At 41.4% G+C, this 16886-nt stretch overlaps 1 protein-coding gene across 1 annotated transcript in view; it reads left to right on the top strand.

Annotated features, from left to right (window-relative positions):
• Positions 1-16886, top strand: part of BCL11B (BCL11 transcription factor B) — a 142508-nt gene that overhangs the window by 39505 nt on the left and 86117 nt on the right. Inside the window, 2 exon segments of the mRNA XM_021007322.2 lie at positions 12119-12171; positions 12173-12335. Coding sequence (XP_020862981.1) covers positions 12119-12171; positions 12173-12335 — 216 coding nt within the window.

Here is a 16886-nt window from a genome sequence, read left to right on the forward strand (position 1 = left end):
TCTTCTCTTCTCTTCTCTTCTCTTCTCTTCTCTTCTCTTCTCTTCTCTTCTCTTCTTTCTCTTCTCTTCTCTTCTCTTCTCTTCTCTTCTCTTCTCTTCTCTTCTCTTCTCTTCTCTTCTCTTCTCTTCTCTTCTCTTCTCTTCTCTTCTCTTCTCTTCTCTTCTCTTTTCTCTCATCATCTCTTTTTATTAACCAATGGCCCAGTAACTTTCTTGCCTTCTTGAAACCAAGTTCGTTTCTATTACTTCCATCACAAGAAACCCTGCCGGCCACCTTGATTGTGATTTCTTTTACTGCCCAGGTAGACTCAGAGGGCCTAGCCCCATAAAGGCTTGATGACACTAGGTTCCTAAAATCGGCAGCTCCATCTGCACCTGAATTTTTTTATCTTTTCTTGGTTGTTTCATGCCTGAGTTCTTGCAATAACCTCTGTGCCTGGGCATTCCTCCTCTTTTATATTCCTTTTATTGGGCTGTGCTGAATCATTTCTAGCTCTTCATTTTCCAAGATCCTCACTGTTCAAGCAACAGCTTTTTATTTATTTAATTGTTTTTATCACAGCACACACACACACACACACACACACACACACACACACACACACACGCACTAGATGTTCGATGGTCTTCGGTTGGCCTCCCTAAGTCCTCAGAATGGTGACACCTTTCCATTCATTCACTGTTTGATTTTTCCATATCTCTCCTTGATGACCCAAAGGTATAGGTAGTAAGGGACCAAATTAATTATTCTTTGGCACTCTTTATTATTTTGATAACTCATAATCAAGGTTTAACTTCTTACACTTAGTAGCTGACAGAAAAAAATAATAGCTGACATCCGTTTAGGGCTTTAAGGTTTACAAAGAGCTGTATATAAATTATTTAATTTGTGCCTCAAACCAATTTTGTGAGGTTAAGGGTACTATAGATATTTTCATCCTCATTTTACAGATAAGGAAATGGAGACTCAGAGAGTCTGAGACACTTATCCCAGCTAATAAGTGTCTGAGACAGGATTCTAACTAAAGTCTCTCCTGACTCCAGGTGGTTATGGTTCCCTTCCTTCTTTTTTTCCTTCTTCTAGATAAGAGCCAAAATGTCTCTATTTAAAAATCCATTTTTGTTGTTGAATCAATCAATCAATCAATGTGGACAGAGGCACCTTAATTTCATGCATGTTACTGTTTCTTGTGACTCCAGACTTCTGTTTAATTGTGTCATGTTGTCTGAATTGGGCCATCTGTATTATCAAGGAAATCATTTTTTAAAATCAACATTCTCTTGGTTTACATGCCAAACTAGCCTTGAATTCAGCTGCAAGTGGCCTACAGGATTCTGGCCTCTGGGTTTTATCTCAGTTCTCCCCACTAAACTCCTAATGAGTTTTGCTGACTTACTCTGTGGTCTCTGAATTATGAACTCAGTCTTTCCATTTTGCAGGTTAAACTTTTAATCCAAATATACCCAATTTAAAAATATGTACATTGCATATATGACATATCATATGTTGTATTTTATAATATGCAATGCTTTGATATAAAATATGTGTTATAGAGTTGACAGGCTACATCATACAAGCAATAAGAAATTTAATGTAATCTCCTTAAAATTCAGTAGAGGAAGGGTCTCAGTGTGGTTGGTATCATGGAAGACCACTGGACTGAGAATCAGAAGGTTGGATTCTAATTTCAGGTTTTGGTTGTAACTAAGTTGTGTGACCCAGGGCAAATCACTTCACTTTCTTAAATCTCATTTTCCTCATTTGTAAAATGAATCACTGCACTAAGAGATCTCTTCAGTGTAATGGATAGAACACTGGGCCTGGAGTCAGGAAGACCTGGGTTCAAATGTGACCTCAGACACTTCCTAGCTATGTGACCCTGGGCAAGTCATTTAACTTCTGTCTAACTCAGTTTCCTCAACTATAAAAAAACCCTTCCAGGGCTGTTTGTAAAGTGGTTAGTACAGTGTGTAGCACATAGTAAGTGCTTTATAAAGGCTTGTTCCCATCAATTCCCCCTTCCCTTCTAACTCTAACATGCTTTGACCTGTGACCCTTAGGCCTCTTCACCTGCAACATTTGATGAGTCTTATGATTGGTACTAGGGAAAGAGCTGTAATTTTTCTGATTTTTGTTATCAGTTGTTGTCTGTACTGATCAGATTGCTAATATATCTTCTCTGTTTCTTGGTAGGAATAGGTAATGCTATTAAATTTAAATATTTTTACATCAGAATTTTAGAGATTTTTACTCCCATAAGTAGTTTCATAGTGAGCCTCTTCTGAAGCTTCAGACCTATACTGTCTGTATCAGGGTGGTAGGCACCGCTTTTGGGGCCCGGATTGCCTTAGCGTGGGTTACTATTTTCCCATCTATCTCCTGAACTGTTACTAGACTACCCAGGCTTCACATTTTCAGTTAGGTAGGAGAGTGGTTCTGGTGCATTTAAATTGCCTCTGTTTCGTCAGCTCTGATGGGAAAGTGCTCTCTTTTAGGGGTCCAGGTAGGTTGAAGTTGCCCCTGAAAGGAAATTATCTGAATTTTCCTTTTCCGATTTGAGGTCTGAAAGGTCTGACACAAATATGAGAGTGCTAGCTCCTCTTATCACTTATGAGTTCACTGGATTTGAAGGCCACCTCAGTTTAAAGTGCCCCTCCAAACACAGGCATGAAAGAAGCCTGAACCCTCTTTCTGATTTTAATTCTCCTTTTGCCATTGGCAACCTGAAGAAATGCAGATTTTGATGATTTTTTTGAGTGTTAACTAACTCAATTCTTTAGATGACCTAGAAAAAGAGGACTGAATATGCCATGCTCCAGAGGATTTATGCTGTTTGTGTCTTCAAAAAACTGGAGACAGCTACAATGAAAACCAGTGCCTATCGGAGCCCAGCAACAGGGTGCACTAGTGAGCCTTTAATTTCAAGAGGCAGGAAGAAGCCTCAATTCACTTTCCTTGCAAAGCCCCCAATGGTGGAAATAAAAATCTTTTTGTATAGTATTGTCATATACACTCGTCTGAGTTTGGGCATTTGTTTCTTCTTTCTCTCTTTGGTGTGGATTAAATGTGCAGTGTGTTAGAATGCATAAATATTTTTAAATGTAATTTATTTGGACAGATTTAGGAGATAAGAAAGAGATTTGGGGGAGATAGTATCATGATAGTAACCAAACTGAACCCCTGGAAAAGCTCAGTTCCAAATCCCAGAGCCTTGGGGGAATTAATGTACCAAAGAAAATTCCAGGCAATGGCCAGCTGCTGAATCTTGGATTTGGTCAAATAGCTGATGTTTGAAAATGTAATTATAAGAGCCTTTGGACTAGGAGTCAGAAGCTCAGTGTTTTGATCCTGGCCTTCTCAATAACTCCCTGTGTAATTTTTTTTCCCAAGCCTCAGTTTTCTGTTCTGTAGAATGGGGACAACAACAAATACTTCATCTACTGTAAAGAGTTGTTGTCAGGATCACAGGACCATGTGCTTGAAAGCATTTTTAAAAATTCTGCAGCACCAGACACGTGTAAAGCATTGTTATTGTTAATAATAATTGTTTATTATGATATTAATAAGAATAATGTTTGTTTTGTTGAATAATGATAATGATGATAGTAACCTGATCTGGAGGCCCAGAAAATTACCCATCTTCATTCTAAGATAAGGTACTTCCTTGCTAAAGTGCCTGCAGAGATGCCTTCTTAGTGGTCCCTTACTTCTTCCTGCTAACCAAGTAATACTGAGTGACATCAGTGTAAGTCACTCAAGTAAACCTAGGAGGCTTAGCAGATAATTTTCCAAAGAAGCCTATTGTTAACCCATCCTGGTAGACTGAGAGGGTTGCCATTATTTCTTTTAATGGAGAAACAGCATACCTCTTGCAAATAGCTATGAGTAAATTTTTGACGGGGTTTTAAAATGTTTTCATATCTAAAACACGACCCCAAAGGAAATCTTTGCTGTCAGCTATGTAAATGTCTTTCAGCCCATCTAATTTTTTTCATTGCTACCTTTACAAGAAACATGTACTCAATACCTTCCCCCCCCCACACCAATCTACCAAAACACAACAAGGAAGCAATTCTAATTCTGACACACACACACAGATGTTTAACAGCACTCAGGAAGTGTAAAGTTCAATTCACCATCTTCTCTCATTTTGTAGCTCTGAGTCTATGACAGAGGTTATCTAATACAACTCTGAGACCCAGAAATGTAGGGAGATGTGGTGAAGCATGTTGGAAGGAGAAATAGAAGGGCTGAATTCAAGGATATATTCACAGTGATAACCTTCTAGGGTAATGGCTAGGGGGAGGGAGGATGAGGTAAGGCTTGAGGACTTTTTAGTGGCTTTTCAGGATGAGACTGGAGCAGCACCTCTATTCTTTATCTTCATGGAAGATTTACATCTTTAACAATTCTCTGATCATTCATTCATCAAATATTTATTTAAATACCTACTAGGTACACAACCCAGTGCTTGGCCCTGGGGTTACATATATACATATTGCATATGAATTATACTCATCTCCATGCTTTTCTTTCTTTCTTTTTTTATTAAATGCTCAAATCATGAGAAAACCAGAGTCATTGTTTGTTGGTACCCAGAGCCACGAATGTTAATTAAAAATAAGAAAGTTGAAAGAGATGAAGTGATGGGTTTGTGGTGAAAGTAAAGGGTTCTGTATATTTAAGGAGTCAAGTACATCTGCATAGCTCTGAGATTTTAGCAACCAGAAAGTCAGATGAGGCATCCTCCTTCCCTTCCCCAAGAAGAGAGGAAGAAAAAAGGCAAATGATTTGAAGGGCTGGGTCTTGTCTGGGAAGGAGGTACCCAGTGCCTGTCTTATTTTAAGGTAACACTCAACTTTTTTTTTTCCATATAGGAAATTGCCAAAATGGATGTCATCAGCTGCTAATTAGATGTATTTTAACTACAGGATCATTTTACCAGCTAATAGTGTTATTATGTGCTTCAATGTGAATCCTTAGTGGAGCTATTAAGATAGAAAAGTGTGAACTTATCAGACATTTAGTAAAGGATCCTGGGTTGGTATAAGGTCTTTTCTAGGATTGAAAGAGGAACTTACATCTTCTTCACCTCCTCCCCCACCTCCCATCCTCCACCTGGAGGAGAATGAATCCCTTGAATCAGCCTTACAAACCCTTTAGAGTTGGTCATCTTGGGTATTTCCCTTCTCTCTTTTCCGCCCACTCCAGACTTCTAACCTCACTATGATGCAACCCTGTTTGTTTGCTGGTTCCTTGTCTTCATAGACTAAGGCCAAAGGCAGATGTGATGGGGGTGGGTGAGAAGAGGAGGAGCTATACTGGTCAAGGGACGGTAGGGCTAAGGGCTAAGTGCTGGCATGATCATTCAATTAGTCTGCCTTCAGGAAAGTTTTATTTCTAAAGTATTTGTAATTCATTTCTAGACTCTTCTCTCCAGACCAGCTGATATTCTCTAACTGGGGACAGATTGGGAGCCTCAATGTCAAACTAGGGGACAGTTAGATGAATAGTAGAGTGAGAAGTAAGGATTGAGATTCAGACCCTTGCACTCATCCATCCATCTCTCTATCTCTGTATCTCTTTCTCTATCTATCTGTCTGTCTATCTATCTAATCTTCCACCAGGAGCCAGGGCCTACCATCTCCTGTCTCCATCAACCCAGAGAAATGGCCTTTATTTATTTCCCATTGGGGAAAAAAACCAGAATGCTTCCTGCATGTGAGCTGCACATTTTATCTCATGGTATCCTTCAAACACCTCCCCCTCTCCCCACCCATCCTCACCTCGTTTTTAGTGCATGGTATTTTTATCATCTTTAAAACAAAGTGGCTGGCAAAATATTTAACGGATTAGAAAGAAATGTTTTTATTTTCTCGAATTTGAATTGGGTTATCTGCCTATCTTGTTTATGAAATTTTGTGCAGTTTTCCCCTGCACAGACTGTGTGACTCTCAAATCTTCCCCAGCTCCATTTCCATATTTCTGCGTGCTTGCTCTTTGTTAATCACTTGGCAAGCGCTTATTTGAATATTAAAAATTTCTTTAATCATCAAAGGCAGGAGCACAGCTTCATGAATATTCATATTTCTTCTCCTCAGACTGGATTCTAGTTCATTACCCTGCAGTAAAGCCAAACAGTCATCAATCCCGCTCATTACAGCCGCTGGCGTTTTGATTGGCTGCCTGCTGCTGGTAGCTTTCCCCTTTTTTTTTTTCCCCTATGAGCTGTCGTGTACCTGCCAACAACAAAAAAAATATCAACAAAGTAAGAATAAATTTCTCTGGTTGAAAAACAACTCTGCAAACTTGTCAAATAGCCCTCATTGCTTCCCCCCTCTCCCCCCCAAAAAATTCTAAATAAATAAATAAATAAGAGAGAAACTTGAGCTTTAGAGATGAATATTTGTCAAGAGAGTTGACGTAAGTTTCATTTGCATAATGACTTTGTACTTCTGCATTAATAAAATTTGCATATGAAGCCATGTTAATTACTCCTGATCATGCTTTTTGCATTCATGCATAGTAATTTTCTCCGACTTGTGAGAATTAATGTCTTGGCATAGGGGGAGGGGGCTGAGAGGACTGTCAAGTTTCAGTGCCGGGGTCCCTTGCTTTCTCCCTCACAGTGTCTCTTTCCCTGATCTCGGACTCATTTATGCAATGTAAGTAGGAATCCTCAGTTTTAAATATGTATCGATTTAAAGGCAACCCGTGGCAAGGAAGATATATAGTACATATAAAATATGTGTAAGAGCCATATTTTTGAACACAAATGAACCCTACATCACACCCTTTTCACCCCTGCCTCTCTCAATCTCCTCCCATCCCCACCGTCTTCCTCCTCCCCACTGCCCCCCCAACCCGCCTCTAGATGAGAAAACATGATCTGGGAAGACAGAAAAGATAATTCAGTGGGCAAAACTTGAACATTCAGCTATGGGGAATTATTGTGCTGAGTTTTCCCAAATCCTATCAAACAATTGTTCATTATGTGTGTTTCTATGTAAGTGCATCCATAGATGTGGGAGTTAATGAATGAATTGGTATATACGTGCATGTAACATCCTGGTATGTAATAGACTACTTCTCATATTTAAAACAGGTGAATTTCTTTTAAAAATAAATTCTTAGCCTCTCCCATTTTGGAATTCAACCGTTGTTGTGCGTGTTAGTTGTGCTGGTGCTTAAACGTGGTGTGGAGAATGTAGTAAAAATGAATACAGAGGAAACAAAACCAAGCAGAGGAAAAACAAGTGCAAGGCTAAAATGGAATCTGGAGTCCCTGTGTACTGTACTGTCACTGTCTCTGGCAAAGATTTGTGATGTCCCCATAGGATAATCAGAACAGGCTCTCAGATACAGTGGGAGGAACCGAGGGAGAGGGTACACAGAATTCCAGAATGTATTGGACACCACTGGTTTTTGTTTTTTGTATCATTAGCCATAATGCTGTTTAAAATATATTTTGTATATACATTTACCAATGTATTATTATTAGCTGTGTTTGACGAGAAAATTACTGCCTTCTCAGGTCAGGTCTAGAAGCTGACATGTCTTTTTGTACAGCTGGCATGAAGATTCAGAATGAAGGCAAAAATCCCACTTCTTAACTTATGGTGGCTTGAGATCAGATTCTTTTCCTTGTTCACTGTGTTTATAGGGGATACAGCGATTCAGGGATTCTCCTCCAGTAAGTAACTAGCCTCATTGAATGTGGCCACAGCTAACATCAGCGAGAGTGGTCCTCACCTACTGGACTGGACAGTCAGGAGTTCTGGGCTCTCCTTCCTGCCCTGGCAGTACCTTGCTCAGTGATCTTGGATGAGGGATGCAACCTTTCTGAGATTCAGTTTCCTTATCAGTAAAATGCAGTGGGACTATATGACCTCTAAGCTTTGTTCCAGGCTTTTTGTTCTATGATTCAGTGATTCTAAGGCCCCTTAGATTCTAGCTCCAACATCCCATGTACAGTGATTCTAAGGCCACACCTCCACACCTAATTGTTCGATGATCCTCTGGGCCTTAGTGCCTTGTCCAGATGAGTGTGCCTCCAGATCAGAAGGGGATTTGGATTTTATATCCCTGGCACCTAGCACAATGCCAGGCACAAAATAGACATTTAATAAATATTTGTTGATTGATTGATTAATCCTTTTCATTTCAAATGGAAGAAAGGGAACTTTGGCAAAATAACCAACGAATATTAGAATAAGGTTGGGAAACAATCTCATTTTTAGATATATAGCTGTTTCAATGAAATCTAACACAAATCCTGGGAAGTGCAAACTGAGCTGGCAATGTACATAAAGCACTAATTTAAAAAAGTGTTGTTTTTATTATCATTATTACAGGTGATTGTTGTATATATATATATATATACATATATATGTATATATATGTATATATATGTATATATATACATATATATACGATATATATACGTATATATATATATATATATGTATATATATATATATACATATATATATATACATATATACGTATATATATATGTATATATATATATGTATATATATATATATGTGTGTTTTAGCCTGTGTCAGATACCAGAATAATCTCTTTGTCATTTCAAAAATGAAAAAGGAACGATTTAATTTCTTTGTAACCTCAATGCCCACTTGCCTCTAGTAATTCCCTTCCTGATGGAAACTGATTTTTAGCTCACTTTGCATTTGTGAAAATTGTCCACCAAGGTTGGAGATGGTTCAGTAACTATTGATTTTTTCAGTTATTAGCAATGATCAAAGAGACAGTGACAAAGAAAGCCATCACCTGGCCTATGAATGGATGGGGATGGTGGTGGTGGTACCCAGAGAGGGGGAGAAATTGATGCTCAGACTGCTAGCTCTACAGGGGCTAAGCATTGTAGGGACAACCAATACCCTTCATTTGATTTTGTGGGTATTTGCTGCCTTCCCTGGGGCTCAGGCCTGGCTTTCACTTTCAGATATGGTTCTTTGCTTTCTTTTGCTCTTTCAGGCTCTGCAGGGCTTGGCTACTGTTCAGCGGGCCCCTCCCAAACTCTGACAGCTTGCCTGGCAACACCCACCCAGCCCACAGCCCAGACTCAATGTATACCCTTTGTAACACACTGGTTGAGCCCCCATTGCCTATGCAGTAATCTCAGACATTAGAGCCTACAGCTCGTTAGACCTTAAATCCAGGAGATTTTTCTGTCAGGCACTCAACCAGGAAGTCTTCAATGAGCACCTACTATGTGCACGAATAAAGATAATAGTGCTCAAAATAAATAAATACATAAGTAAAAAAGATAATAGTATGTAAAAGACCTTATAATCTTTAGGAGAATTTGGATTCGAAAGTGTGATCTTGAACCTTTCTGGACCTTGGTCCCTCAAATGTATAATGACAGGCTTGGCCTAGAGGAAGACTTTAAGGTCTCTCCCAGGGCTACCATTCCTTGATGGTTCTATGAAGGGCCTTAGATACATGAAACTCTATAAGATATAAGGTATTGAGGAAACAGCACTACACAGGGCCAGATTTGTAGTCAGAGAACTTGGGACCTTGGGGCAAGTCACTAAATTTGTTTGGGCTATAGGGAGTTGGACTTCATGACCCTTAAGGTCTCTTCCAGGCCTGTATCTGTGATTCTGTATTCATGATTAAGCATGATTACATGTGAGATCATGTGATTACAAGTGCTATGGCTGTTCAGAGGAGAATGAGATATGTGAATTGTAGAGGTGAGGGAGGGCTTCATGGAGGAGGCTACACACTGGGCAAATCTTTGCAGTTTGGGCTGAGGTTAAATAATTCTATGTTTTTCTTGGCCCAAAGTTTGGTTGTTATTGGCCAAGTACACCCTGTACAGGACAGTTCTTTAGGTAAAATCCTATGACTCGGGGGTGGTGGTGGTGGAAGGGAGGAACCATACGGTGTTTTTCATCTTCATGTGTAGCTGAGAGGCCCCAGAATATTACTCATTTTTACCTAGGTTACAATACCAAACAAGTTCCCTTTTGGCAAGACAGTGCAGGGTGGTAGAAACAACAATGAACCGATTATCAGAAGACCTGGGTTCAAGGTCTGGTTCTACTTCTAGTGACTTAGTCATGTCATTTGTACCATTCTGGGTCTCACTTTCCTTATTTAGAAAATGTAGAATTTAGACCACGTTATTTCTTAAGGTCCTTTCCGACTTAACATGCTATGGCATTTTAGGGTCCTTCCAGCTGTAACATTCTATAGTTATAGGAACCTAAGTTTCATTCTGGCTCCAACATTTTATTACTCTTCTCATTCTAGAAGGGCACCAGAGAGTCAGGGTGGTATACTGGGAAGAGCCCTAGGTTGCTATCTGGGCTATGACATTTACTCCTTATGTGACCCTGGGCCAGTTACTTGGCTTCCTTGGGCCTCAGTTTCCTCTTCTGTAAAATGATGGTACTGGACTAGGTGACCTCTTGGCTACCTTGCAGCTCCAAGTCTATAATCTGGTGATCCTCTGAGCTCCCTAACCTGTCAATAAGACCCTAAGCCTTCACTTTCACCATAGCCTCTAACAAGAATTCATGGCAGCTGGTCTGGGTCGAGTTTGGTGGCACTCACTGGATGCCATGGTGTGCTCCTAGAGAGGAGCTAAGAGCCAGACTGGCATTCTGGGAAACATCTGATTTCTGTTTGCCAGCATGGGGTGGTACCCAAAATGTAATGTGGATATGGTGTCAGGGACAGTGATCTCTACCTGTTTGTGTAGTCACTTCACACAGTTGCACATTGTCCCAGAAGCCACAAAGGGATGGCTTCTCTTTAAAAAGTGGAACCCCCTCCAGCCCCAGTCCTCCCCTGGCCCACACTTCCATGCTGCGCTGGAGCTCAACTAGTTCCTTACACAGGGAATTTAGACTCTTCACTTGTGGTTTTGGCAAAAGCTTCACACAAATGTTTTGCCCTGGTGGTCTCCTAGCCATTTAAGATAAATGACAAAATCAAATGCAGTCTTTGCAGAGCAGCGCAAATGTTGGATACTGGGCCATGGATAAGGCATCACCATTTGCTCCCCACACGTAGCTGTCAATTCAACACATAGTTGCAGTTCTTTGGAACTATGACTTTTGAGAGGGAGAGGCTACACTGACCAACACTGCTTGATTAGAATGGAGACTTTTGCTGATTTTGATGGGGCTGGGATTTGGGGGTGGTATGGATGTGGTTCTTAGGCAGGACTGTGAATTTCTTCATCTGTGTGGCTCTGGGTCTGCTCATTCACTAGCTTAGTGGAGATCAGAAGAGGACATTATGGAGCATCCACCCCTGAGGCTAAAGCACAGGTGGATGGGAAAGAAGTCACAGCTTTGGGGTTCTTAGAAGAGGGGACCTTGCCAGTCTTTTTAGAGGTTTACTTAAGAGAGCAAAACCTATAAAATGGGGCATGCAAAATGCATGGCTGAAGCCAAACACAATGGGCCACAGACTTGATTCAGGGCAGTTGGGTTTCGGCACCTCTGGGGAGCCTGTCAAATGGCAAGGGCTTCCATTTTCCCTGTGCCGGTATGTGAGGTCTGCTGTTGGTTGGCAACCCTGCCTAAGGAAAGCCAGCCAGCCAGCCCAGTTTGGTGTCAGTTAAAGGCATTAACACAACCATAAAATGATCATTCCCTTTAGATTTGGCTTTTCCAAACCTTCCTGATAGCTCCGGTTTTCAACAGCACTGTCTCAGCTCTCACCACTTACAACTAGCTTCCTTGGTCCTTCTTTTTCATACAGCCCCACCGCCCCACCCCCACCCTTATCACTTTGCAGGCCCTTCTTCACAGACTGCTTCCGATTTTAGCTCTGTCACTAGATAGCTGTATGACTGGAACAAGTCACTTCCTTTCTAGGCCTCAGTCTCCTTATACTTTCTAGCTCTAAAATCTCATGAACTTCTGTCCCAGATTCCCTCAAGAGCTGCTGGGGCTCTCCCTTTTCTCTTTCTTCCTAGCCACTGAGCCCTGCAGAAATGCATTCATTTCATCAGGGTAGGTGTGCCCATTTCTGCCAACCCTTTTCCCATACCCCAATCCCGATCCGTGTAAAACGTAGGTCCCCGACTGACCAGTTTTTTTTTTCTATTGTTTTTTTCTCCAGGGCCTTCCAGGCCTGCCAAGCTGCCGGCAGCTCCCATAACTGCCTCCTCCCACCCCTCACACATCCGTGATTACGCCACCTCTCCGCACCCTGGCCTCTCTCCCACCCTGCTTTAGCCTGCCCTGCTGTGCTGGCCATTCAGTCTCAGTTGGTGGGACTCAGGCTGAGAGTCAGACTGAGACTTCAGGCACATTGGGATGCCATTGTCAGTTGTCAGGTAATAGAACAAACGTTTTTTTCTGGTGGGGGGGGTGGGAAGAGGGTGGCGTTGGGGGTGGGGAGGCGGACAGTGGTGCTCTTGCTCAAACCTCTGTGAATGAGGCCAAACATACGGCGGGAAGATTTGCAGACTTCTCCATAGTGTGCTGGGGGAAGGGTGGAGCCTGGAGTTGGTGAAGCATCTTCAAAATTCTTTGCTGGAGCTAGAGGAGATGGGGCAGGGAAGCCACCACTCCCCTCCCTGATGCTGTCAGACATCATTCATGCCCACCTTAGGTACCCATGCCTGAGAAGCCTCCCATAAAAGGATATCCTAGAGTCTCTCTGAGCTGTCTAGTGTTCAGTTTTGTTTCAGCATTTATGGAGCACCTACTGCATGCAAGACATTTTATTGGATAGCTTTTACAACCAGAGATCTTTTTTTTGTCCATCTCACTGCCAATCTCAGGCCTTCTCCCCCTAGGTATTAAAGGTTATCTTTAAGTCTTTTTGAACATCATTCCAGACCTTCAAATACTAGTTGCTAACTGAGTGACCTTGGATACGCCACTCTCCCACATCCTGGACTCATTTTATTCATCTGTATGATGATCTCTGGGGTTGCTTCTAGCTTTGACATTCTATGAATAAATGAATTGAAAGTCTTTGTTTTTCTTTTGTAGAATGTATAACACATTTGCTTTGGGCAGAGGTCTCAAAGTTTCTTGTAAGAAAGGTGACGTAGGAAATAACCAGACCAAAAGAAAGGTGGCTGGAGATCATTACTAGGTCATACAGTATGTGTGGCATCACCCCTTTCCGTGCCCTGATTGGCCATTAATGGAAATCAACCTGTATTTGGGGAGCAGATCAGCTGTGTGTCCCAGGTCTGGGAGGCACAAACCAGAGTAAGATATAAATGACTCTCTTCTCATCAGCAGACTGCTTTGCTATGGTGCCCATATCTTTGTGGCAGAGTGTGAAATGGATGCAGCTCTGTCAAGGAGCTAAGGGGTGGACACTGTCACCTACCCACTTAGCATCTCTTTGCCTTTTGACAGTAGCACAAGCTCAGAACTCACTGGGTAGGAGAGCCATGAGTGAAAGAGGAAAAGGAAAAAAAAAACACCACCTTCTCTCTCCTTCCAATTCAGATTCAGTAGGTTTTAGAAATGACTGGTGATTGCCAATGAACCTCTCTCCTCCACCTCCAGAGAATGTCACATGGTGAGGGAGCTTGCAGTGAATTTGGGAAGAAAAGATCTAGGTTTGAATCTCGGCTTCCTCCTTTTACGGTTTTGCCTCAGTGGAAAGAGAATGGTAGATTTGAAGTCAGAGGGCCTAGCTTCAAACCCCCAGATTTGCCATTTATTAAGTGACGTTGGGCAAGTCATTTAACTTCCTCTGGTCTCCATTTCTTCAAGGGGTTAGACTAGATGACACTAAGGACCCTTCCAGCTGTGAATCTTAACAACTAGGTGGAGAGAATACAGGACTTGGAGTCAGGAAGACCTGAGTTCAAAACTTGGCCTAGACACTTGCTAGCTGTGTGACTCTGGTCTCACTCAGTCTCAATTTTCTCATCTATGAAATGGGGATAATAATAGCGCCTTCCTCCCATAGTTGTTGTGAGGATCAAATGAATTAAAATATATAAAGGGCTTTGCAAACCTTAAAATGCTATATAAATGGTAGCTGTCATTATTTCCTTGGGCCTCAATTTCCTCAAATCTAAAATGTGGGAGTTGGACTACATGGTTTCTAAGTCCTCTTCTATCTGTAAACAATTTTATGAGCCCATGAATAAAAAAATATCTCCAGCTAAAGACTTCTTTCTCTACACACATCTTTCCTTCCTTCCTTCCTTCCTTCCTTCCTTCCTTCCTTCCTTCCTTCCTTCCTTCCTTCCTTCCTTCCTTCCTTCCTTCTTTCTTCCCTTCTTTCTCTTCCCTTCTTCCTTTCTTCTTTCCTCCCTCCCTCCTTCTTCCTTCCTTCCTTTCTTTCTTTCTTTCTTTCTTTCTTTCTTTCTTTCTTTCTTTCTTTCTTTCTTTCTTTCTTTCTTTCTTTCTTTCTTTCTTTCTTTCTTTCTTTCTTTCTTTCTTTCTTTCTTTCTTTCCTTCCTTCCTTCTTCCTTCCTTCCTTCCTTCCTTTCCTTCCTTCCTTCCTTCCTTCCTCTTTCTTTCTTTCTTTCTTTCTTTCTTTCTTTCTTTCTTTCTTTCTTTCTTTCTTTCTTTCTTTCTTTCTTTCTTTCTTTCTTTCTTTCCTTCCTTTCTTTCTTTCTTTCTTTCCTTCCTTCTCCAATACCATATCACTAGCTGCATGCTTGCCACAATGGGTGAAATTATTTTAGAACTTAACCAGTGTTTCACTGGAAAGTAGAACTTCCAGATTTCTGAGGTTCTTGTTATGGAATTCTGGAGGCTCTGACCCTGTTTGTAAGAGCCGTCGAACAGACCACTCTCTCTCTCTCTCTCTCTCTCTCTCTCTCTCTCTCTCTCTCTCTCTCTCTCTCTCTCTCTCTAAACTAGAGAACCACGAGAGTCCTGATTGTTCTCTTTCTGTTCTGACATACTGATATGACAGACAGTGGATGGATAAAAGGAGAAAGTAAAGACTGAAAATAGTTAAGGAAAAGTCTTTAAAGAGAATGCTAGTAATGACTCACAATTATGTAGTGATTTGAGGTTGACAGAGCCTGGCAACAGCTCTGAAGGTGCACCTATGATTATCCCCATTTTACAGATAAAGAAACTAATAATCAGAGAGATTTGGAGACTTGCTGGTTGGTCACATAGCCAGTAAGAGCTGGCATCAGAACTGAAATCTCCTCTGACCCATCGGATTGTAAGCTCCTTGAGGGCAGAGGCTGTCTTTTGCTACCTTTTTGTATTCCCTGTGCTTAGCATGATGCCTGGCACATAGCAGGTGCTTAATAAATGTTGATTGATTGACTGAAGTCCAGAGCTCTTCCCACGACAGGCTGCTGCTTCAGCTCAGTGTGATTTGTGGTGTAGGTACATTCGTTTTTAACTTTCTGGTTTTGTACACTCAATTTGGGGAATGCTCTGTTCACTAAGTGGGCGATGCCAGCTTTGTGGGGGAGATAGATCTGTTATCATGGCTTCCTATAATTATTGCTGCCGTCTAGGGTACTCAGAGAATAGACTGTATCAAAGCACAGTCTAACTGTTTATGACAGGAGTTGGTCAAGTTCTGCTTGAAAGGAACACGATCTCCCCTTGGAAAGAAGGCTTGCATATACTTAACCTCGTGTTGTCTTCCATCTCTGTATGAAAGCAGACAGCCTGCTGTTGGGGAGCAACAGATCCTAGCATCCGGCCAGGACTTCTGCTCTTTGTAGAGCTTGCACCCCACCCGGGCCAGCCAGAGTCGACATTACCCAACTGATGTGGTTTTTGTTTGGGAGTTTTACTCAGTTCGCATCAGAAAAGACCTTAGTTCATTTTCTCAACTAGCTTATTATGCCTTGTTTCTTTCTCAGCCCGGTTTGAGGTTTCTCAGAAAGCTAGCCCCTTTTAAAGCAAGGCGACCAAGCAGTTACTCTGCCGCCTAACTGAGGGTGTAGGGGAGGGGGTAGGGTGAAAGTCCTGGATTTGAGGCAGAGGTGTTGTGTTCAAAGAATGACTAGTTTTGTAATTTGTAATGACTAACTTTAGAATTAACTAGCTTTGTAAATCTTAAAAGGCTAAATAAGCACCTCCTATTAGACGTGTGACTATGGTCAAATCACTTAATTTCTTTGGGTCTCGCTTTTCTCATCTTTAAGAAGGGATGCTTGGACCAGATGATCCCTAACTTTACCTCAGGCTCTTATGGCCTTCCCGATGCCGTTTAGCTTCTTTGATATTATTAGTATTTAAAACTTGATAAATGTTGTTAGTCACTTTGTGTGCCATCCTACCATGACCCTGAGAGCTGAGCAGGTAAAGTTATCTACAGTCTTTGAGGCTTTTGCTGGCTCTGCTCCTCGGGATGGGAAATCATCATAATCATGGTAAAGAGGCACCCAGCATTCGGCTGCTATGAGCTCTATTGGACCACTGCCTTTCCTCCTCATTTCTGTTTTTAATGGATTGCTGGGCAGCTTCAATAGTTTAGTATAATTAGCTTTCCTCCCTCCTTTTGTCTTCCTTTAAGTCAGCCTGGGACAGAGTGCTGCTGGGCGACATTTTTTTTTGATCAATTTAAATACCTGAAAATATTCTATTCCAGTGGTTTTTGTCCCTTTGTGATTTCTGTCACTTGAATTGGGCTGTTTGCTTAAGTGTTTTTAGTGCCTGTGTAATTAGTAGTTGGAATAGAGTCATTAAATTTCTAGTAACCCCTGTTCAGGATATGCAGTCTGGTGTAAAAGGGAAAGGGGGCCACTGTATTTGCATCCTTCGCCCCTTTTCTTATCAGGATGCATTGAACCTCTCTCTTCAAATTAATACAGAAAACCCGAGTGTAAAAAATGCTTCACATAGGTTAATTGCATACCCATGAAATGCAAGCAGTTATTTATAGAAGGGTATGATTTTATGGGAGAAAGCAACGTAGGTAGGTGTGT

The sequence above is a fragment of the Phascolarctos cinereus genome, unplaced genomic scaffold, assembly GCF_003287225.1.
Source record: "Phascolarctos cinereus isolate Bilbo 61053 unplaced genomic scaffold, phaCin_HiC Scaffold_2;HRSCAF=192, whole genome shotgun sequence".
Taxonomy (NCBI): Eukaryota; Metazoa; Chordata; class Mammalia; order Diprotodontia; family Phascolarctidae; genus Phascolarctos; species Phascolarctos cinereus.